The 24,156-nt window shown below is 46.6% G+C and overlaps 1 protein-coding gene and 1 long non-coding RNA gene across 5 annotated transcripts; both read right to left on the bottom strand.

Annotated features, from left to right (window-relative positions):
• Window positions 1-2,412: 2,412 nt before the first annotated feature.
• Window positions 2,413-22,236, bottom strand: ZNF354A (zinc finger protein 354A). 2 transcript variants are annotated; one of them, XM_050794180.1, is made up of 5 exons: window positions 22,095-22,236; window positions 20,671-20,753; window positions 18,695-18,821; window positions 17,062-17,157; window positions 2,413-4,446 (listed from the first exon to the last, which is right to left on the bottom strand). In XM_050794180.1, the coding sequence occupies exons 2-5, from the start codon at window positions 20,701-20,703 to the stop codon at window positions 2,885-2,887; spliced, it is 1,818 nt and encodes a 605-aa protein (XP_050650137.1). In that variant the 5' UTR covers window positions 20,704-20,753; window positions 22,095-22,236; the 3' UTR covers window positions 2,413-2,884. The 2 variants fall into 2 exon arrangements, with proteins under 2 accessions (XP_050650137.1, XP_050650138.1); XM_050794181.1 differs by lacking the exon at window positions 20,671-20,753.
• LOC126956943 (uncharacterized) lies at window positions 10,297-14,881 on the bottom strand. 3 transcript variants are annotated; one of them, XR_007726600.1, is made up of 6 exons: window positions 11,234-14,881; window positions 11,095-11,188; window positions 10,729-10,820; window positions 10,635-10,681; window positions 10,498-10,542; window positions 10,297-10,405 (listed from the first exon to the last, which is right to left on the bottom strand). It is a non-coding gene; the product is annotated as an uncharacterized LOC126956943 (long non-coding RNA). The 3 variants fall into 3 exon arrangements; XR_007726599.1 differs by lacking the exon at window positions 10,498-10,542 and having other exon boundaries at window positions 10,305-10,371; window positions 10,603-10,820; XR_007726598.1 differs by lacking the exon at window positions 10,297-10,405 and having other exon boundaries at window positions 10,444-10,542; window positions 10,635-10,820.
• Window positions 22,237-24,156: the final 1,920 nt, after the last annotated feature.

The following is a 24,156-nucleotide window of genomic DNA, read 5'->3' as shown; positions in this document are numbered from 1 at the left end:
AAAAGAGATTGTTCATCTCTTTATTTGTGGAGGTATGATTTCCAGCTTGTATTGCCACTTAAGCGCTTAATTTAAGAGCCAATTACTGAAGCAGAACCGTAGCTTTAAGTGCTGATTTTTCATTAATGAGGGGAGAAACCCTGAATACATTTAAGGCATCCTAACCAAGTTAATACAGGATTCAGGACAAAATCTTTAAATACAGGGCGTTTGGCAACCCTACCTGAGTCAGGTTTCTTCTCACTCGCCACTCTCACCTACTTGCCTGTGAAAACCGTGCCTTATTTATTCTAATACATAATTATCTGTCTTCTGTTCTTCGTCAGTGCTGTCCCTGTTTGAGTTGGGACCTCATTTACCTACTACTTGAATTTAAACAGCCCAGATTTCCTGGGGGGCATCAGTCATCAGGCATCAGCTCTCTTCAACCCCATACACTTATCTTCTATGCAATTTCCCTTGCCTACCGTCTTTGACTCCACCAATTTTACCATAAAATCCAAACTCCTTAGCTTGGCAAATAAGGCCTTTTGTGATTTGGCTTCTGCAGTCTACTCAAGCTTTAACATTTGTCATTTTCTTGCTCGCTAGTTCTAAATTACGTTTCCCAAATGTGCCCTATTACCCACCTGTGCTTTGGCGCATGCAGTTTCCTCTTAATCGGAATGTGTCTCTCTCCCTCGGAGTTCCTATTGTTCTCCCCAAATAGAGCTCAGGCATCATTGGCCCTGGAAAGCTTTGATGTCTCCAGGCTCTCTTGATGAGTCTTTCTTCATCCTGTGCAAATCTTTACAATATTCTCATAGTGGAACATATTGTCGTAACTTATTTGTCTATTGAAACAACAAAAACTGCAACATAATCTGCTTGCTCATTTGCTAGTTCAATTCCATCCCCTTCCCCTCAATTCATGGCTTCTTGAAGAAAAGCCTGTGTCTGTCTTAAAACTTGTACAGTTTTAAGACTTGTATACTTGTAAACATATATAGTGCCTGCTCCAAAGTTAAAAAATATTTACTGTTATGAGAAAAACTTGGGACTGTAATATCCCCCCTCAAACTGGGAAGGAGCTGAGACCAAAGAATGACTCAGACAAGTCCAGCTTGATGAGCAGATTTTATGATGATTTCCATACAGGGCACTCCTGGGCGGCAGCAGGACCGCTCTGGAGATCTGTACCACCTTGCACCTCTAAGCTGCTTTTAAGCCAGTTTTCTGGCTCTTTGCCTCATGTGTGTGATTGGACCGTTTGCTTAGTGTGTTCCCAGACACTCCGGGATTTTTGGGTTCACAGGGACACTTGCTCCTTGGTTCAGCACCATGGCCTTTCCCAGCCTTCAGGGCTCAAGCAGTGGATATAAACCCTTAGGTAAGCCGGTAGAGGATCTGTCACACTACACTGAGTTTATGAAACAATTCACATGTCTTGTTTGGGCTGCTGTAACAAAATACCTCATCATACTAGGTAACTAATAAAACATTTCTCACAGTTCTGGAGGCTGGGAAATCCATTTAAGGTGCTAGCATGGTTGGTGTCTGGTTATGGCCATCTTGATTCAAAGAAGGTATCTTATCACTGTGCCCTCACATGGCTGAAGGGCAGAACAAGCTCCCTTGGGGCTCTCTGATAAGGGCACTGAGGGCTCCGCCCTTATGACCTAATCACCTCTCCATACATCCCACTTCATAATACGATCACCTTGGAGGTTAGCATTTGGACATATGGATTTCGGGGGAAGACATAAACATTCAGACCATAGCAATGTCCTTTACAAGAGTTTGCCACAGGTGTTAGATTTGTGAAGTTCTTCTGATGTGTTCATTATACATTTAAAAAATACATATTTAGGGCAGCTGGGCATGGTGGCTCATGCCTGTAATTCCAGCACTTTGAGATGCTGAGGCGGGCTGATCAACCAAGGTCAGGTGTTTGAGACCAGCCTAGCCAACATGGAGAAACCCCATCTCTACTAAAAATACAAAATTAGCTGGGCATGGTGGCAGGTGCCTGTAATCCCAGCTACTCACGAGGTTGAGGCAGGAGAATCACTTGATTCTCGCTCCTGGGAGGTAGAGGTTGTGGTGAGCTGAGATCGCACCACTGCACTCCAGCCTGGGCGACAGAGTGAGACTCTGTCTCAAAAAACAAAAAACAAAAACCTATTTAGTAGCTTTAAACCTGAAATAATTTGCCTGTTTTTCTATCTAATACAGTTTATGGCAAATAACTGGTACACCTTCCTAATAAATGACTTCAGAGAAATAAAAACCAAAACAAAGTTAAGACACAGTTGAGTAGAAAATTCCCAACTACTAGAATAAAAGACCAGATTTTTCTTTTTCTTTTTTAATGAAATCCATGCACAAGTTTGACATGAGGGTAGGAAAAGGACGAACCCCAGAGACTGAGAGGTAGTTCATAATTCATTTTTCTTTTATTTTGGTCCTTTTCTCTAAAAAGGTACAATTTGATCAATTCATTTGTATGCTATTAAAATGCTATAAAAATATTACCAGTTTGGTGGTCTTCTAATGAGAAATCTAAAGCACGCCTCCCCACCCACTTGGATCTGTTTCTGATGATCACATGACATCTAGCATGTATGTCTGTAGGAAAAGGGAAAAAGCAAACCCATTTCACAAATGGCTGAAGTCAGTGTCTCCAGTGGTAAATTCTTCATCTCAGGTTATTTTTTTAAGTGTCTGACAAGCACAAACACTTTCCTCATATCTATTATATAGTTGAGGTTTATCCATGGAATTAAATACCTAATGAGGGCTAAATTATCATAGTTTCACATCCATTACATTTATTACATCTCTCTCAAGGATGCATTCTTTGATGAGCTTTGGTTTAAGGCTTTCACACACACAAATCTACTTTCTAGGAGTCCTCTTCAATGTGAATTTTATAATGATTCGTGAGGGATGACCTATGGTTGAAAAGTTTCCCGCATGTATTACATTCATAGGGTTTCTCTCCAGTATGAATTCTCTGATGTGCAATACGTGATGAGCTTTGTCTAAAAGTTTTTCCACATGTATTACATTTAAAAGGTTTTTCTCCTGTATGAATCCTTCGATGTTGAATAAGAGCTGAACTTTGGCCAAAAGATATCCCACATTCCTCACATCGATATGGTTTCTCTCCAGTATGAATTCTCTGGTGATTACTAAGCGATGAGTTACACCTGAAAGTTTTCCCACACTCATTACATTTATAGGGTCTTTCTCCAGTATGCATTCTCTGATGTTGAATGAGAGCTGAACTCTGTCTGAAGGCTTTTCCACATACTTTACATTTACAGGGTTTCTCTCCGGTATGAATTCGCTCATGAATAATAAGTGTTGAGTGGGAACTTAAGGCTTTACCACATTCATTACAATTATAAAACTTCTCTCCAGTATGAATTATTCGGTGTCTATTAAGTCGTGAAATAGAAGTAAAGCCTTTCCCACATTCATTGCATCGATAGGGCTTTTCTCCAGTGTGAATTCTTTCATGTTGAATAAGAGATGCACTCTGGCTGAAGGCTCTCCCACATTCACTACATTTGAAAGGTTTCTCTCCTGTGTGAATTCTCTGATGATAACGAAGGGATGAGCTAGACTTAAAGGTGTTGCCACATTCATTACATAAGTAGGACTTCTTTCTAGAATGAATTCTTTGACATCCAGAAAGGGATGTGCTGCAACTAGATGCCTTCCTACCTGGATTATACTTACAAGGGTTTTCTTCAGCATGGATTTTTTGATGTATAAAAAGGCCTGACCTTCGGCTGAAGGATTTACCACATTCTTTACATCTATAGGATTTCTCCACAGTATGGGTTCTTAGATGTTTATAAAGGGATGTACTGAGAGTAAAGGCTTTCCCACATTCTTTACATATGTAGGGTTTCTCTCCAGTATGCGTTATTTGATGCTGAATAAGAGCTGAACTTTGGCTAAAGGCTTTTGAACATTCTTTACACTTAAATAATTTCTCTCCACTATGGTTTTTCTCATGTTTACGAAGGGATGAAGTGTTAATGAAGGTTTTTTCACACATACTACATTTATAGCGTTTATCTGCTGTAATTTTTGGTTGATTAAGTAAATGTGAATTCTGTTTGAAGCTGTTTCCTTGTATTTCACATTTTGGTGGTGTTTTGTCTCTGGGAAGTATCTGTTGCCTAATAAGCACTGACTTTGGGCTGAAGTTTTGGCTTAATTCAGTATTTTTATGGCTTCTTTCTATACTGGGGATTTTTTTGTGGGTGGCTGAAACTATCTGAAAACTTCCCTTTTTATCCTGCTTTTTCTCTAATCTGCCTTCATATATGTAAGGCTTTTCTAATTTCAAATCCCAAGGTACATTCCTGTTGGATCTTTTCAGTATCAGTCCCTGAAATGAAGAGTCTTGTGTTTGCGTTGACTTTGTGGTTTTATGACTGCTCTTCGATCCTGGAGGGAAAAAAAGAAATTGAAGATGTTTCATGAGATATCATAGCATTTGACTACTGAGACTAAATGTGTAGAAGGAATAAATATTGGTGATATTTAAATAAGGCCCCGATATCTGTATGAAAAAAATTGCAAGAAGAAAAAATAGGACAGTTAGACAGTATAATAAAATATAATTGACAGCAATTTAAGTACTAGGGTGAAGAAAAAAATAAAGCAAACCCACCATTTAAAGAGGGTGAGAGTGACCAGGAGAATTGGCTAATGAAGAACAGAGAGAAGTGTTGCAAGGGGAGCATGAGTTGAAAAAGGAAGTCTGGGGTCAGGACCCAAAACCCATGATGGAATCCTACAATTTATTTTTTTGTGACATTTATCTTCTTTGTGTAATTTTTTTTTCTTTTTGAGACAGTTTCACTCTGTTGCCCAGGCTAGATAGAGTGCATTGGCGCGATCTCGGCTCACTGCAACCTCTGTCTCCCAGCTTCAAGCGACTCTTGTGCCTCAGCCTCCTGAGTAGCTGGGATTATAGGCACCCACCATCATGCCTAGCTAATTTTTGTAATTTTAGTAGAGACAGGATTTCACCATGTTGGCCAGGCTGGTCTTGAACACCTGACCTCAAGTGATTCACCTACCTCGGCCTCCCAAAGTGTTTGGATTACAGATGTGAGCCACTGGGCCTGGCCTCTGTGTAATTATTCTTAATCTGGAAAGTCCCTCCACCCTATGTCAAATTCCCTCATATCCTTCAGATTCAGTTCAAAACTGGACTCTTTCAATCCTCTGACTCTGAGCAGCCACAGTCCATTCTCCTTACTATAGCACTTACCAGAGTATTAAACATATGTATTACCGACCTTTATAATATTTACACACATATACAGTATATTATAGTTATATATCTATGTCTGTATATATCTCACTCTCCTTTTCTAACCGTTCTTCACAAGCAGATCAGCGTGCCCTATTTTCCTACAGATCCTCTGGATAGCACTCCAATTATATACAAAAGTTGTATGTTTTGTTAATCTGCCTTAATTACGTATACATTTCTAACTTGAACAATGTCAAATATTCTTATGTAGTTCACATATATACAAATATGCATATGTATTATACATACATACACATTTCAGACCCTTGTAGAAGTTGTCTCCTAGGCCAACACATGGGTGATTAGAGAGGTTTCAGGGCCAGTTCAAACAGGAGGGCCCTGTTATTGAATTAATCGACAAGAGGTGCCACAAGACAGGCCTAGAGCCAAGAGCTGCAAGAGAGGAAGTTAGCCTATTCATGCATCAAGCAAGAGACGCTACATGGGAGGGCTGAAAAGAGTCAAAGATCAACAGTAAGACAGGCATGGATATATAAGATAAAGCATGGTTAACATGGAAAAGTCAAGAACAGAATTGAAGAAATATTAAAATTGGATAAGAATACAATTCAATACTAAATTCTGTCAGGGATGGTTACACACATATCTTAGCATTTTCTCCTGGGGTAGAGGTAAGTGTTTAAAGGGATTATTTGTATCTCACTGTATTTGGATTGACAGTTACTTTCACACATCTACACATTACTTCTGCTTAATAAACACAATACCTTTGCTTTTCCCTTATTAGTGTTCACTCACTAGTTCCCTTCATGGATAACTCTTCTTCATTCCTTCTTTGACAGTGGTACTGCCTAGGGTTTAGGGTTTTTTCCACTCCACACGCCCTCCCTGACTAACTTCACATGCCCTCTATCTTTACACTATTTACTGTAAGGGAAAGCAGAGTTTCTTAACTTTATGCTTAACACCTTCCTAGTTCCTTCTCCGTTTCAGTCTTGCTAAATTAAGTGATCAAATTTTAATACATTATTTGGGCCAAATATATGGAAGGGGCAGTGGCAAAAATGAAGTGCTTTTCCTTGTGTTTATCGGTCATTGTTTCTAGGCTTAATATATGTGCTGGGAAGAAGGCAGCAAGATTCTGCAACTTGAAATCTAGCTTGTAAGGCAACGATACAGAACCTGCCTTAGGCCTAGTGTTAAGAAAGGCCGCTCACCTTTCCTAGAGCCCTGAGCAATGGGATCAGGTACTTAAGTGGTATTTTGTTTGCCATGCATTACTATCTCTACCATAATCTCCTAACTAGTCTTGCCCTCTGTCAATTCAGCCTCCACAGTGCAGCCAGAATAATGTTTTTTTTTTTTTTTGGAAATGGAGTCTCCCGTCACCCAGGCTGGAATGCAATGGCGCGATCTCGGCTCACTGCAACCTCCCCCTTCCGGGTTCAAGTGATTCTCCTGCCTCAGCCTCCTGGGTAGCTGGGATTACAGGTGTGTGCCACCAGGCCTGGCTAATTTTTGTATTTTTAGTAGAGACGGGGTTTCACCATGTTGGTTAGGCTGGTCTCTAACTCCTGACCTCATGATCCGCCTGCCTTGGCGTCCCCAAAGTGCTGGGATTACAGGTGTGAGCCACCGCGCCCAGCCAATCTTTCTAAGTTCATTATTTTACTATGTTGCAAACTCCCTTAAGATCCTCCAACAGATTTTCAATGATTCACATCTGAAGTCTCTTAACATGGTGAATACAGTACTATCTGACCTGACCTTTAGCCACCTGTCCTCACCCCTCTCCCCTGGCTTCTTGCCAGGTAGGCCGAACTACATGCAGCTTCAGGGACACTCCATCACTTTTCCTTGTTTATCTTTACATATGCTGGCAGCATCCTTTCCATTCACAAATACTCATTAAGTGCCTACTATGGGCCAGGTAATGTTCTGGGGAATGCAGATAATGTATCCAATAAGAAGGGATTCCAGCCTTCAAGGAGCTTATACTTTGGAGCATGTGCATGCATGCCTGCTGGGGAAAGAGGGGGATGAAGGGACAGATAACAAGTACATAAATAAAAGTCATGTGGCTATCTGAGTAAAGTGCTCAAGAGCTCCCCAGGCAAACGAACCAGCAAACACAAAAGTGTGGCTGACTCAGAAACAGCAGAGAGACTGGCTGGAGTAAAGCAGGAAGAGGGAAAATGGTGAAATGATAAAATAAGAGTGGAACAGGCTGGGCACGGCAGCTCAGGGCTGGAATCCCCGCACTTTGGGAGGCCAAGGCAGGTGGATCACCTGAGGTCAGGAGTTCAAGGCCAGCCTGGCCAACATGGTGAAACCCATTCTCTACTAAAAATACAAAAATCAGCCAGGTGTGGTGGCACACACCCATAATCCCAGCTACTCGGGAGGCTGAGGCAGAGAATCACTTGAACCCGGGAGGCAGAGGCTGCAGTGAGCCAAGATTACACCACTGCACTCCAACCTGGGCAACAGAGTGAGACTCCGTCTCAAAAAAAAAACACAAAAAAAACAGAAAACAAAGAGTGGAGCAGGAGGCGGGGGACAAATCCTCTAAGGCCCAGGTCATGGTAAGGACTCTGGAATTTAAGCCTTATGGGAAGCTGGGGAATTATGTGTTCATCTGAGTTGGCTGCTGCGTGGACCGACTATGCCAGGGCACCAGTGGAAGCAGGGAAGGGAGAGACTACTGAAGAAGCTACTGCAGCTCTTCAGGTGAGAAAGGGCTGGAGGCACAGATGACTACACCAGGCTGTACTGAGAAGGAAGAGCTAGCGGGACCGAGAATAACAAGACTCAGGAGTCCCAGGAAGCTGAGAGAGAAACAGGAAAGTTAGTGATCATGCCTAGGTTTCCAGCCAGAATTCTGAGTGCTGCCACCAATTACCAAGAAGGGGAAGACCAGGAAAGGGGCAGGTCTGGGGGGCATTCTGCTTCAGGTATGTTTGTGGTGGCTGAGATGCCTTAACAGAGTCGCAGGAAGACACCGAAATACTAGTTATATTGATGATTCTGGAGATCTGGGGAAGGTCAGAGCTACAGACAGGCATTTGGGGGTCAGCAGCATGTGGGTTTTATTTAAAGCTGAAGAACTGAAAGGAATCACTTGGACACTGAAATATCTGGAGGTTAAGAAGAATAATATCAGGAGAGTACAGTGTTTCAGAAGCCAAAGGAAGAAGTACTTCAGGGAGGAGTGAATGATAACTGTGGCAAATAATTTGAGGACTAAAAACAATCCTGATTGTGCCAAGACAGAGGTTGTTTGGGATTTAATAACAGAGCTATCAGTGGAATCATAGGGAAGCAAGCCTGACTGGAGTGCATGGAGGAAACAATGGGAGAGGAGAAAATAGAAACATCAAGAGCAGAAACCCTTTTCAACAGTTTCCAAAGGAGAGTAAGAAAATGGGACATAGGGGAGCTTTTATTTTTTAATGGATGTGATTACGACTCAAAAGTCCATTATCAATTCTGGAAAACTCACCCCAACTCTAAAGTGCCAATATTTTAGTCCTGAAATCATGTTTTTCACTGAAGCAGACATGGGTTTTGGATTGTGGCTATCCTAACTCTTTCTTATGATCTGTTTAGAACTTTCCAGAGGCCTACAAATAGGTCTCCTGAGGTTCAGTTCAACCTTTGCTCCCTCCCAGAATCAAGCCCAGGCCTCAGCAACCTGAAGAACAAGGTAAAGGCCTAGGTTAGAAGCTGAGAAACAGAACGACCTTGCTGATGGCCACTGCCCTGACCAGTTCCTGTTACTAGGTCTAGACTCTTCCACCTGGACTCCTACTACACCCAGACAGTGCTTCTTCAACCTGCTCTCCCTGGATGATTTCATTCACTCCCACACCTCCTACGTGTATGACTATCCTGAAAAATACTTTACTGAGGTCTTTCCAACTGCCGGCTACAATTTCCACTTGAGGATCTTTCTTTTTAAATTCAGCCTGCCCAAATCTGAACCCAGAGCGTTCCTTTTCAAACCTTTTTTATATGTTTTCCAGTTCAAAATGACATCATGATCTCTTCAATTACTTTACCATAAATTCTTAGCTTTATCTTAGAATTTTCTCTTCCCTAGGCACTCATCAAAATCTTTTCTTTTTTGTTTTTTGAGAGACAGGGTCTTGCTCTGTTACCCAGGCCAAAGTACACTGGTGCCATCATAGCTCACTGCAGCCTCAAACTCCCGGGCTCAAGCGATTCTCCCACCTCAGCCTCCTGAGCAGCAGGAACGACAGGTGCACACTGCCAAGCTTGGCTAATGTTTTTATCTTTTGTAGAGACAGGGTTTCATTTTGTTGCCCAGGCTGCACATTCTCTTAAATCTCATCACTAAAATGTCTCTAACAAGCCGTCGTGAATATGTCTAAGTTCAGGATCTCCTTACTGTAGAGTGACTTGCTCCTGATCCTTAAGTTACTCCCTTGACCTGTTTCTCGCCTTTCCAGTATTATTTCCCACTGGATTTACCCCTCTTAATACACAGAATTGCTCATGTTATTTCAAAAAGCAGTGGTCATTTCTCACTTTATTAATTTATCAAATATTTAAAAAGCACCTACTACGTATTAGGCTCTGTCCTAGGCATCGGTGATCCACAGTTCCCTACGGATCCAGTAATTAAAAGGAACAGTTGATTTCTTCAAGGAGTTTATGGTTAGACATTAGAAATGAAGACATCAACAGGTAATCACAATACAATGTGACAATTTCTACAATAGAAACGTAAGCTAGAAATGGACGTGACCATGTGCTTAGAATCATATCCAACTGTCCTTAGACAGTGAGGGTGCAGAGAGAAAAGGGGTGCAGCAGGAGGTTGCTGGAGTGTTCTGTAAGAACTGACATATAAGATGGGATGTGAATGGTTACAGGATAGATGAAGGGTCAGCACGAGGGCCGAAGGCAGCACCCAAGTCTCTGAATGCAAGTCAGTTTTACAGACTTATTTGCTGGAGTATTCATCCCCACCTTGTCCTACAGCTAGTCAGTAACAGCTCCACCTACAGAAATCACCTTGTCCTACAGCTAGTCAGAGTAACAGCTCCACCTACGGAAATCACCTTGTCCTACAGCTAGTCAGAGTAACAGCTCCACCTATGGAAATCACCTTGTCCTACAGCTAGTCAGTAACAGCTCCATCTACGGAAATCCTCTTGTCCTACAGCTAGTCAGAGTAACAGCTCCACCTACGGAAATCACCTTGTCCTACAGCTAGTCAGTAACAGCTCCACCTACGGAAATTGCCTTGTCCTACAGCTAGTCAGAGTAACAGCTCCACCTACGGAAATGACCTTGTCCTACAGCTAGTCAGTAACAGCTCCACCTACGGAAATCGCCTTGTCCTACAGCTAGTCAGAGTAACAGCTCCACCTATGGAAATCCTCTTGTCCTACAGCTAGTCAGAGTAACAGCTCCACCTACGGAAATCACCTTGTCCTACAGCTAGTCAGTAACAGCTCCACCTACGGAAATCGCCTTGTCCTACAGCTAGTCAGAGTAACAGCTCCACCTATGGAAATCACCTTGTCCTACAGCTAGTCAGTAACAGCTCCACCTACGGAAATCCTCTTGTCCTACAGCTAGTCAGTAACAGCTCCACCTACGGAAATCCTCTTGTCCTACAGCTAGTCAGAGTAACAGCTCCACCTATGGAAATCACCTTGCCCTACAGCTAGTCAGTAACAGCTCCACCTACGGAAATCCTCTTGTCCTACAGCTAGTCAGAGTAACAGCTCCACCTATGGAAATCACCTTGCCCTACAGCTAGTCAGTAACAGCTCCACCTACGGAAATCACCTTGTCCTACAGCTAGTCAGGGTAACAGCTCCACCTACGGAAATCACCTTGTCCTACAGCTAGTCAGAGTAACAGCTCCACCTATGGAAATCACCTTGCCCTACAGCTAGTCAGTAACAGCTCCACCTACGGAAATCACCTTGTCCTACAGCTAGTCAGAGTAACAGCTCCACCTATGGAAATGTCACTTGCATTTGCAGTCACACAGGGTTTTCTGGAGTCAGAGAACTCAGGGAGCAATCTGCTGGGAACTATACATAAACTGTGATGGGGGTAGTATTGCATATTTGTAAACATCCTCATAATCTTTGTGCTGGTGGAAAAGAGAAAAGCTGTTCTGGAAATTTTGTTGTGGTAACTCTTATTTTTAAAGCTTTTAACGTAGAAATTTTCAGCATATGTAAAACTAGTGTGAATTGTACAATGAATCTCCAAGCCAGCTTCAGTAACCACCAACACTATTCTATCTATAACCTTGTTATGGGCTGAATTGTATCACTCAAAGAAGACATGTAGAAGTCCTAACTTCCAGGACCTCAGAAGGTGACCTTATTTTAAAATATGGTCTTTGCAGGTTCAATCAAATTAAGATGAAGTCATTGGGTGAGCCCTAGTCCAACGTGACTGCTGTCCCTGTAAACTGGGGAAATCTGGACACAGGCATCCAGAAGGAAAGATGATGTGAAGACACAGGGTGAACACAGTGTGAAGACGGAGGCACAGATAGGACTGACGCAGCTGAGGCCATGGAGATCTCCAAGTTGGCCATCACTACAAGCTAGCGAGAGGCCAGGAAGATTCTACGCAGAGTCTCAGAGGGAGTGGGGCCCTGCGAATATCCTGATTTTGACCTTCAGAACTGAGACAGTAGGTCTCTGTTGTTTTAAGCCACGAAGTGTATGGTACTTCCGTATGGAGCCCTAGTAAACTAATACAAACCCTTACATCTCTTCCACTAGATTATGCTAAAGCAAATCCCAGACAGCAATCGTTTCATCTGCAAAAACATCGAAACTGCTCTTATCACATCCATCAAAATGGACACTATTGCTTGCAGTTACTTTTGCCCTTAGAATACATACCACTAATAAGTCAAACTGCTGCAATGTAAAGGCAATTCGAGTAATTCTTTCTGTGACTAAGCCACCGATCTGAACCACAATTAGGGTTGTTTCATTCTGCTCTCAATATGGAGGGGGTACTTGTTCATTTTTGTTTAATTTTCTTTTATAATTTTTATAAACCTTTTTTATAGTTCTGAAGTCAAAATTATGAGACCTCAAAAAGTTCTAGATTCTACCCCGTTCCATCCTTTGTATTCCTTCACCTCATAGATAGCCATCTTTATTGATCTCTTTTTATTCTTTTTCTTTTATCTTTCTAAAAAAAAATAATTGCACTGCTTAATGACTGGGATATGTTCTGAGATATGCGTTGTTAGCAATGTTGTCATTGTGCAGTCATCACAGAGTGTACTTACACAAATCCAGATGGTACAGGCTACTACACACCTAGGCTATACGGTATAGCCTGTTGCTCCTGGGCTACACCCCTATACAGCATGTTTCTTAACTGAACACTGTAGGCTACTATAACACAATTGTAAGTATTTGTGCATCTAAACATATTTAAACATAGAAAAGGGACAGGAAAAATGCAGTATTACCATGTAAGGGACCATCATCACATATGTAGGCCATCACTGACTGAAACATTATGTGGTCCATGACAGTATAGGCAAATACACACACTGTTCTTGGCATCCCCCACCCACCTTTCTCAGATAACAATACTAACTGCTCTGTTCTGTGATTATTCTCACATTCTGGAGATCACCCCATAGCGGAATTTACAGAGGTCTTCCTCATTCCACTTTACGGCTGTGTGGATGTACCACAGTTTATCATCCTCGGAGTGCCTTAGCTTTAGTTCTATGCCCCCAATTCTTCTCACTCCGCATCTTTCCACAGGCAACTTCAATTGTAGACTCATCCTCCAAGCAAGATAGCAGCTTAGATGCCTCAAAGTCAACACACCTAAAACCAAACCCACGATTGTTCCCTCCAACCTGGTCAACCCCGTGTCTCTGTAAATGGCGCCAGTTCTGAATCAAAACCTTAAGAGTTATCCTTAATACTTCTCCCTTCCTCAGCCCCCTCATCTAATCAATTACCAAGACTTGTTTATTCTGCCATCCAAACCTGCCTCACATTCGTCTACCTTTCCCCATCTACTGCCACCGTCCCATCACGAGCCTTGCCTCCAATGTCACGTGCCTCTCCTGATTTTCCTTAGAGTACGCTGTCACCTGTCTTCCCTACGGGTTCATTTCTCTCTGCCTGGCTTCCTGAAACGCTGGAGTTCCTCAAGATTCAGTCCTAGGCTCTTTCTCACTTACTGTAATATGAACGCTATCCCTAGGCCAACTCACCCTCCCCCATTATTTCAATTACCCTATATTGATGAGGTTCTTCCAAATTTACATTTCATGCTCAGTCTGTATTTTGAGGTACTGTACTCCAAAATCAACACTACTTGGCATCGCCATTGGGATAACTAGGTCAACCAAAACCAACTCAATTTAATTAATCTAAAACCGAATTTATATCACCTCCAAATCTGATCTCCTTCTAGTGTTCCTATGTCACTGAATGATATCACCGACCATCACAGAACAAACCAGAAACCAAGCAAGCATCCCCGACAACCCCATCTCCCTTTTGTTTGTTTTCATTTTCTTTGTTACCCCATCTCCTCTATCTCCCATGTCTAACAGTCCTGCTAGGTGTATCTCCTGGATATCTCTGGGACTGGTTCACTTCCTTCTGTTTCCAACACCACTAACCTAGTCCAAGTCACTCGTGCATTCATTATGTAACTGGACGCCTACCCTTGCCAGGGGGCTGTTTTAGGTTCTTGGAAAACAGGAGTGAATGAAACAGGCAGCCCCTGCTACAGCAGCTTACAATGCAGAGGCAGAGACAGATCGCGAAGAAACAGGTACTATTACACAGCACTAAGCACAGGGAGGGAAAATAAACAGCAGGCTGAGGAGATAATGTGGGGGCTGGAGGGCCATGTGTCAGATGAGCTGTGCCTGTGTGAGCCGAAGCCTGTGCAGCACAAGGAAGTGAGTGAGCCACACAGGCCCATGACCACCACAAAGAACAGTCCCAGACAGAAAAAAGCAAGGGAGAGGCCCTGAGTGGGGCCTGCTTGGCCCCCTAACAAACTGCAGGGCGGCCGACGGTGATCAGAGGCCTTGAATGAAGGGCAGAGTAGAAGGAGTTGAGGGTGAAGAGGTAGCCAGGGCCAGACCATGTAGTGTATTTCTCCCAAAGGACAGTTAAAAAGATAGACAAGTGTGGTTCCCATATCAAAAAAATCTCAACTTTCTTCAGGGAGGAGAAAGCTCTCCCCAGCACAGGGACTGTGGGGACCGAGGATGCCTGCCCTGCAGCTCCTTGCTGGACCCATGGCACAAGGGGCCGTCACTGAGCCCTCTGGACCTGACAAGCCCTGCACTGTGGCCATCAGGTTCTCCACATGGGCTGGTGGCTGCAGAACGCAGCCTGGGCCTGCCCTGTGCTACTTATGGTTCCTCAGAGCCTGTGCTTGGCTCTCAAGCACCAACCAAACCCTGTGACAGGGCCCACAGCTCTCTCGGGCACCTGTTCCGCCTTCTCCTCGCTGCCTTTGCTTCTCCGGATCTTCAAGAACACCATTTCTTTTGTTTTTGAGACGGAGTCTCGCGCTCTGTCGCCCAGGCTGAAGTGCAGTGGTGCGATCTCTGCTCACTGCAAGCTCCGCCTCCCGGGTTCACGCCATTCTCCTGCCTCAGCCTCCTGAGTAGCTGGGACCACAGGCGCCCACCAACACGCCCGGCTACTTTTCTGTATTTTTAGTAGAGATGGGGTTTCACTGTGGTCTCGATCTCCTGACCTCGTGATCCGCCTACCTCGGTCTCCCAACGTGCTGGGATTACAGGTGTGAGCCACCGCGCCCGGCCTACAAACACCATTTCTTAGGCCTGGAGCAATTCTCCATATTCTTGGATCCTGGGCCCTTCCTCAGGGAAGCCTTTGCTGACGCCACCTGCCTGCTCTGCACTCTCTCTGCACCGAGTGTCTTTCCCACGTGGTCCTCACTGGAATGTGTCCTTCTGTGCCTTGTGTGCAATGTGTGTTCACCTTGTCCCCCCGCTAGATCGTGCACTCCAGAAGCATGAGACCTACATCCCTTTCTGCCCAGTGCTATACAAGGGACAACAAAGCTGTGGGCGAGGGTTCAAGCTCAATCCCCCAGAGCCAGAGTCCCCCAGCTCAACCGCTCTCAGTCCCCCAACTGCTCTCAGTCCCCCACTGCCACGATGGCCACTCCCCGTTTCCTCTGATTACTTCTCAGGCTCTGTCACAGATTCCTCCTGCTTAAGCACCTCACAAATGCTGGTTTCTTGGGATTCGGGCCTCCACCCGGCCCCCTCACTCGGCCAGCTCTAGGCTTCCAATGCCCCTGTCATGCTGATGGCTCCCTGACCTCCCTTGAGTCTCGGCCCTGTCACTTACACACCTGCCCACCAGCGATCTCCACCCGACTACTTCACTCACATCTCACGTGAGATCTACCACACACCCACCTGCTCCTGTGCCCTGATCACGCGGGCACCTCCTCCTCCCCCCTCACAAATTCACGGCAAGTGCCTTCATCCAGGCCCTCCCACCTCCTGCCTCCCTCCATGACTGCAATCGCTCTGCAAGGCTTCCTGTTTTTTTCTTTTGAGACAGAGTCTCGCTCTGTCGCCCAGGCTGGAGTGAGGTGGCACAATCTCGGCTCACTGTAACCTCCGCCTCGAAGGTTCAAGCAATTCTCCTGCCTCAGCCTCCTGAGTAGCTGGGATTACAGGCATACACCGCCACGCCTGGCTAATTTTTGTATTTTAAGTAGAGACAGAGTTTTGCCATGTTGGCCAGGCTGGTCTCAAACTCCTGACCTCAGGTGATCTGCTTGCCTCGGCCTCCCAAAGTGCTGGGATTACAGGTGTGAGTCACCATGCCCAGCGTTTTGCCTCACTTTCAATCACGATACTTCTAACATGACCATTCTCGTAAATTCAAATCACATAAGAACGTCACGAATATATTCTCTTTGTGAAAAATTAAAACTACGTGTAAATAACGTCCCCTTCCACAGGACCCATTCTCAATCCTATTCCAAGTATAACTAATGTCACCAGTTAATTAAGGTGTGTCCTCCTAACCTTTCTCTCCGGGCTCACGTGCACATGACACATACACATAATTTTCACTGAACATAGATGGTGGCGTCCTAACAATGCTCTGTAACTTGCTGGGAGCTCTGTCCACGTCCCTGGACTCTTGTTTTCAGGGTGGTGATGCTCGCCAGAGTAAGGACACGCCAGAGTAAGGACACGCCGCAGGTCCCTTAGCTGTTCTTACACTGATGGAGACCCAATTGTTTCTGATTCAAACCAACTTTTCAAAGATACCAAGGACCATACGATTCCCTGCCCAAATCCTTCAATTATTTCCAGTGCTCCATGGGACAGTTTCCACCTCTTAGAACTGTGCCAAAGCTCTTACCACGCGGCCCTTCTCCAGCTTTCTATTTCCTTCCTCACCTCCTCCTTTCCCAAATACACACTGAGCTTCAGCCAGAGTGATTATTTGAAATTCCTGAAACATACTATGTTTGCTGAATGAATACATGAAAATACAGCTCCATTCTAAAACAACAGGAAAGAATAAGAAAAGAGATTCTGAGAGATTCATGGGGAAGTGATTACAAGGGAGTAATCGTAGTGGGCTTCCCCTTCCCCACCCCTTCTTGAGGTCTGAGAATCCTCAAAGGAGTTTCCCGACCAACACTCCTACCTCCTCTCATTAACCAGACCGCTGTCTGCGGCGATTCCCGAGCACCTTGGGCCACCCACTTACCCAGAGAGGAGTCGCCAGAACTGTCTTTCTCCACCTTCCAGGGATCTTCTCCTTGCTGCAACAGGGAGATCACTTTCGGTTTGGTAAATGGGAGTCCTGCACGTAGACAAAAAACCAAAACAAAACAAATCAGACTTGGTTTTGCTTTGATACAGTTATCCCAAATTTAAGCACAGAACTCACAGGATGATACAAAGAGCTTCTGTGTAGTGCTTAAGTTGTGCCCCTAGGAGGTAAGTGGGTAGTGTAAGGAAAAGACAAGTGACTTGTAGGACATGACTTTGGTACAATTAATTCTATGTTGGGAAAATATGACCGACATGCAGTATTGGTAATAGGATGCCATAAGCTTTCTATAAAAGAGGAAATGTTAAGACAGAGAGACTGGTTAAAATTTATAAGTAGGTTATCTATGAAAAGGATGATGTACCAGGTAGCTTGTCTAAAATGAGAGAACACTATCTGACTCCCCCCTTTTTTTTTTAGGAGGAGTCTCGCTCTATTGCCAGGTTGCAGTGCAGTGATGCAATCTTGGCTCACTGCAACCTCTGCCTCCCGGGTTCAAGTGACTCTCCTGCCTCAGTCTCCCAAGTAGCTGGGACGGCAGGAGCATGCCACCACGCCTAAGATTTTGTATTTTCAGTAGAGATGGCGTTTCACCATGTTGGCCAGGATGGTCTTGATCTCCTGACCTTGTGATCCACGTGCCTCGGTCTCCCAAAGTGCTGGGATTACGGGTGTGAGCCACCGCGCCCGGCCTATCTGACTGCCTTTGAAGGATGGCAGTGATCAGCAAACTATGGGTCATGGGCCAAATTCAGACCACTGCCTGTTTATGTATGGCCCTGTGCCAAGAATGGTGGAAAAAAAAAAGAGAAATATGTTACAGAGACCATTATGCAACCCACAAAGCCTAAAATCTTTACTATGTGCCTTTATTTATTTATTTACTTTTGAGACCGAGTCTCGCTGTCGCCCAGGCTGGAGTGCAGTGGTGGGAACTCGGCTCACTGCAAGCTCCGCCTCCCGGGTTCACACCATTCTCCTGCCTCAGCCTCCAGTGCAGCTGGGACTACAGGTGCCCGGCATCACACCCAGCTGATTTTTTTGTATTTTTTAGTAGAGGACTGAGTTTCACCACGTTAGCCAGAATGGTCTCTGTCTCCTGACCTCATGATCCGTCTGCCCTGGCCTCCCAAAGTGCTGTGATTACAGGCGTGAGCCACCGCGCCCGGCCTACGTGGCTTTTTATGGTAAAAGTTTGCTGATCCCCGGAAAAGACAAGTGGGAAAGGCAAGTGGCAGGCCTAGAGGCTGAACGAAGCCCCCTGCTGGGAGATAAGCAAACTACAGAATTGTTGGGAAATGATGCCTGAATCATGGACAAGCTTCGAATGTGCAATTACATGGAGGGAGAAGAACGATTATCAATACCACCTTTTTCATTCCCAGACGCAGGGCAATTCCACGCCGATAAGGGGAATATGTTTTTAATGTTTATTTATAGAGATTTGATTTGTATAATCCTCAAACTCAGCTCAAAATTTTCAGTGACCAACCACTTTTATTCAGGGAAGGAGGTGCTGTGCTATCCCAATTTTCGAATTCTGTTTCTACAGGGGAAACTTCCTTACCCAGTGCGACCAGGTTCCTGTAGTTCTCCAGCATCACATCCCGGTACAAGTTTCTCTGAGAAGGAACCAGCTTTCTCCACTCATCCCGGGTAAAGAGCACGGCCACGTCCTCGAACGTCAGTGACACCTGTAAGGACAAGTCGTTCCAGCTCACCCAGGACCCCCCTCACAGAGTGGACGGGATGGCAGTGGGGAAGACAGGCTACCCGTGATAACAGTTCTGATACTATTCAAGCTTCTGAAGGTTCCAGATCATTCCTTTAATGAACAATTGGCCAGTAACAAATATATACTGAGCAGCACACAGTGAGATTCAGGCCTTGTGCAGCCACTGTAAGAGATGGGTAGAGGGATTACAGCCATTAGTGGGAGTGTTCATTTGAAAACTCTTTCTGATGGCAATTTGATAATACATATTAGAACCCTTAGAGTATACTCCTTAAAGTACCAATTACTCTATTTGTACTGTAATGAACAGTGCACAAAAGTACACACAAGAACATATTCATGGTGTTTGTAAGAGCAAAAAACCAGGAACAATCTACATACTTAATGATGGAGGCTAGGTTAAATAACTGAAGGTACTCGCTGTGTGTTTACTCAAGCTTAAGGATAGTAATGATGAAAAGTAAAATAGCTATAATTTATTGAAGGCTTTCTATGGGCCAAGTATTGCTCTCAGAGCTTTGTCAATTTGCAGTGTATAATCTTTATTTAACATTCACAACAATCCTACGAAGACGATACTATTTTTGTTACCACTTTACACAAGAGAAAACAAAGTCACAGACAAGATACTTGTCCAGGTCACACAGTCACTGACAAGCTGTGTGACTTGTACACATTTTTTTTTTCCCTAGAGATGGAGTTTGGCTCTTGCTGCCTAGGTTGGAGTGCAACGGCATTATCTTGGCTCACCGTAACCTCCACCTCCCAGCTTCAAAAAATTCTCTTGCCTCAGCCTCCTGAGTAGCTGGGATTATAGGCGTTGGACACCATGCCCAGCTAAATTTTGTATTTTCAGCCTGGCCACCATGTTAGCCAGGCTGGTCTCGAACTCCTGACCTCAGGTGATCTGCCTGCCTCAGCCTCCCAAAGTGCTGGGATTACAGGTGTTAGCCACTGGGGCCAGCTGACTTGTATACATTTCTTATCCTGTGACTTTGTTTTTTCTTGTGTAATTCAAATCCAGTCAGATGCTTGACTGAGCCTCCATTCTTAACTACTCTGGAAAACTGCCTTTTAATGCCTGCCCCTTAGGGTTAAGAAATAAATGTGGTAATCCACACAATGAAGACGGATAGTGATGATGGTTGCACAACAATGTGAAAGTACTTAAAATGCCACTGAATTACACACTTAAGTTAAAACGGTAAATTTTGTTATATATATTTTGCCATAATAAAAAAAGGTTAAAATGGTAACATACATGGTAGCATACATACATAGACACACACACACACAAATGTGTATAGAAAATGATTTATTCAGGCTGGGTGCAGTGGTGCACGTCTGTAATCCCAGCACTTTGGGAGGCTGAGGCGGGTGGATCACCTGAGGTCAGGAGTTTGAGACCAGCCTGGCCAACGTGGTGAAACCTCGTCTCTAATAAAAACACACACAAAAAATACTTAGCCGGGCGTGATGGCGGGCGCCTGTAATCCCAGCTACTTGAGAGGCTGAGGCAGGAAAATTGCTTGAACCCAGGAGGCAGAGGTTGCAGTGAGCCAAGATCCCGCCACTGCCTGGGCGATAAAGCGAGACTCAAAAAAAAAAAAAAAAAAAAAAAAAACCACTAGACATGGACGGGGAGGGCGGCAGGTCCTCCCTACAGAATCCACCACTCATGAGGGCGGACCAGCGCCTCCAAGGGAAAAGGACTTGGGCTCCATCCTGGCTGAAGATGGTCCCGGGTGAAGAACCTCAGTCAGCGGGGAAAATCCACCCACGAGGATCTGGAAGGACAATGAGCTCACCTGGGGCCTCGCTTCCCGCCGCCCCGCAGCCATGTCCTCTCCGGGCTCTCCCCTGAGGACGGTGCAGTCTCCAGCAGGCAGATCTGAGAAGGAAAAGGGAGCCGGGAAGAAGCCCCTTATGCTTTCCAGCCCCGGAACCCGCAGCTCTGACACCCCGACTCCCGCCGAGAAAGACCCCGGGCGCCCGCACAGGCAGTCGGAGGAGCCGGGAGCCCGCGGACCGGAGCAGCGCCGGCCGCCGTCCAGGCCCAGGTCTCACGGGCTTGGGGCTCACGGAGGGGACGCCGGACCCGCAGCGGCAGCACGACCCGCCGAGCCCGCCAGGGCCAGGGCTGCCCCGCGCCGCTGAGTCCCTCGGCGCCAGCTGGCACTACCAGCACCCGCCGCACCGCTCGAGAAACTGAGGCAGCGCCGGGGCACCTGCTCCGTTCACGGCCCTGCGAGGCCGGCCGGGACTCCCACAGCCACGGCCCCGGGGACGACTTCCCTCCGCCTCATCACGCCATTCTCCTGCCTCAGCCTCCCGAGTAGCTGGGACTACAGGCGCCCGCCACCCCGCCCGGCTAGTTTTTTCTATTTTTAGTAGAGACGGGGTTTCACCGTATTGCCCAGGCTGGTCTCGAACTCCTGATCTCGGGTGATCTACCCGCCTTGGCATCCCAAAATGCTAGGATTACAGGTGTGAGCCACCGCGCCCGACCCCACGTATCCCATTTCTAACACAATGCTTCATTTTTTTTTTTGAGACGGAGTCTCGCTCTGTCGCCCAGGCTGGAGTGCGGTGGTGCGATCTCGGCCTACTGCAAGCTCCGCCTCCCTGGTTCACGCCATTCTCCTGCCTCAGCCTCCCGAGTAGCTGGGACTACAGGTGCCGCCACCACACCCGCCTAATTTTTGTATTTTTAGTAGAGACGGGGTTTCACCGTGTTAGGATGGTTTCGATCTCCTGACCTCGTGATCCGCCCGCCTTGGCCTCCCAAAGTGCTGGGATTACAGGCGTGAGCCACCGAGCCCGGCCGGAAAACGGCTTTGAAGAGGAAAGCACTTGGTGTCCCGAGGCGGGAGGGAAGGGGTGGCCGTCCTGGGGACGGGCTCGGAAACCGGGGCCCGGCTGCGTCCGCCCTGCCCTCGGGGTCCCGGTGCCCCGACTCCACGAGGCCCACACGGAGTGGGCAGGGCGGGCCCAGGAGGAAACGCCAGGCCCCGCGTCCACGGCGGGCTGCGGCGAGTCGGACGCAGGTGCACCGGCAGCGGCGAGGGAGCGCCCCGCGGGGGTGCGAGAGTCCAGGTCCCGGCGCGGAGGCCGGTGACAGACGCGGGGGTGCCCGCCAGCGCCTACAAAGGCTTTCCGAGCCCCGGCGGCTGCAGGCCGTCCCCGCGCCGGGCGCCGCCTCCTCCCGGCCTGGCCCGCCTCCGCCGCTCACCTCCCTAAGCTCGGGCGTTCCCGGGCCGCGCCTCCCCGGCCGCACTCCGCAGGCGGGAGGCTCCGGAACCGCCGGGCCAGACTGCAGCCTCGGGACCCGGCTCCGCCCCGGCGGCGTCTGGGCGACCTCAGGCCCCGCGCCGCTCACCCCGCGGCGCGCCGGGGACCAGGAGGGGCGGGGCAGCCGCGGAGGCCGCTGGGAAATGGAGTCCACGGGAGGACGCCGGCTTTCGGGGAAGTGTAGTTCCATGCGTTTGCGGCGGGGTCCAGGCTGAGCTGTTAGGCGCCCACACGCCACAAGAGGGCCCCTGTGAGCTGGAGGGCCCCAGGTTCCTGGTTATAGGGAAGAGAAGGGGAGGGAGGTTCGCGGACGGCGGTAACTTGCAACTCTGGGTCGGTGTGAATTTCGGAAGGACGGGCGTGGGCGGCAGGAAAACGACGGCCCAGAACAGACCTATTTCCCCTCAGTTATTCACCAGAGGAGCACTGAGCACCCGGTGTGTGCCAAGCACGGTTGCAAGTGGTTTCAAATGCATCAATGAATGAAACAAACGTCATTGCCGCGGAGAACATTTTTTGGGGGGGGTAGGGAGCAGACAATAAACCATACACGTAATTATATAACATCTTGGGGGATAAATGTGGGGAGAAAAAGGGTATGTGAAGGGTTTCGTCGCTGAGGTGAGAATGGACGAGGTCTCCCAGGACGTGCCTGAAGCACAGGGGACGGAGGTTCCAGCTACTCTGAAGCCAACGGATGTGTATATATATATTCAACTAAATCTTCTCCGTTACAAAAAGAACACCGGCTCTATTTAGAAAGTTTGGCGCTTCCCTACTGAAGAACATGCCTTGAACATTTGAATTTGTCAATATTCTCCCTCAGTGGCATTTTTGATAGCTTCATTGCATTCCATTGCATTTAATTATTATTTTTAAAAAAATGTTTAGCCGGGCGCGGTGGCTCAAGCCTGTAATCCCAGCACTTTGGGAGGCCGAGACGGGCGGATCACGAGGTCAGGAGATCGAGACCATCCTGGCTAACGCGGTGAAACCCCATCTCTACTAAAAAATACAAAAAACTAGCCGGGTGAGGTGGCGGGCGCCTGTAGTCCCAGCTACTCGGGAGGCTGAGGCAGGAGAATGGCGTAAACCCGGGAGGCGGAGCTTGCAGTGAGCTGAGATCCGGCCACTGCACTCCAGCCTGGGCGACAGAGCGAGACTCTGTCTCAAAAAAAAAAAAAATGTTTAATTGGCTGGGGGCGGTGGATCATGTCTGTAATCCCAGCACTTTGGGAGGCAGAGGCGGGTTGATCACGAGGTCAATCCAAGACCAGCCTGGCCAAGATGGTGAAACCCCCGTGTCTACTAAAAATACAAAAATTAGCCGGGCGTGGTAGGGGCGCCTGTAGTCGCAGCTACTCGGGAGGCTGAGACAGAGAATTGCTTGAACCGGGAGGCGGAGCTTGCAGTGAGCCGAGATTGCGCCATTGCACTCCAGCCTGGGAGACAGAGCAAGACTCCATCTCAAAAAAACAAAACAAAGTTTCATTAAATTAAGCTTATTTCAATATATTTAAACTCCTAGTTATTTATATAATTTATATTTTAGTTATACAGTTGTTTATATTTCAAATTTTTTAACACCTTTAATATCCTTGCAGCTATATCTTTGAAGATTATTTTCTTTTTTTTTTTTTTTTTTTTTTTTTGAGGCGGAGTTTCGCTCTGTCGCCCAGGCTGGAGTGCAGTGGCCGGATCTCAGCTCACTGCAAGCTCCGCCTCCCGGGTTTACGCCATTCTCCTGCCTCAGCCTCCCGAGTAGCTGGGACCACAGGCGCCCGCCACCTCGCCCGGCTAGTTTTTTTTTGTATTTTTAAGTAGAGACGGGGTTTCACCATGTTAGCCAGGATGGTCTCGATCTCCTGACCTCGTGATCTGCCCGTCTCGGCCTCCCAAAGTGCTGGGATTACAGGCTTGAGCCACCGCGCCCGGCCGAAGATTATTTTCTTAAACCGCTTTAAATTGACGAGAGAGAGCAAAGTGGGAGGGGCCATACACAT

Source organism: Macaca thibetana, chromosome 6 (genome assembly GCF_024542745.1).
Source record: "Macaca thibetana thibetana isolate TM-01 chromosome 6, ASM2454274v1, whole genome shotgun sequence".
In the NCBI taxonomy this organism is placed as follows: domain Eukaryota; kingdom Metazoa; phylum Chordata; class Mammalia; order Primates; family Cercopithecidae; genus Macaca; species Macaca thibetana.
The sequence above is the reverse complement of the archived record's forward strand: the minus strand, read 5'-3'. Positions and strand labels throughout refer to the sequence as shown.

Excerpts from the sequence above, each read along its gene's own strand:
- ZNF354A (XM_050794180.1), bottom strand. The coding sequence starts at position 20,703 with ATGGCTGCGGGGCGGCGGGAAGCGAGGCCCCAG. Across the intron at positions 18,822-20,670 it reads GGCGGGAAGCGAGGCCCCAG|GTGTCACTGACGTTCGAGGA; the intron begins GTGAGCTCATTG and ends TTGTCCTTACAG. Across the intron at positions 17,158-18,694 it reads CAGGAACCTGGTCGCACTGG|GACTCCCATTTACCAAACCG; the intron begins GTAAGGAAGTTT and ends GTCTACGTGCAG.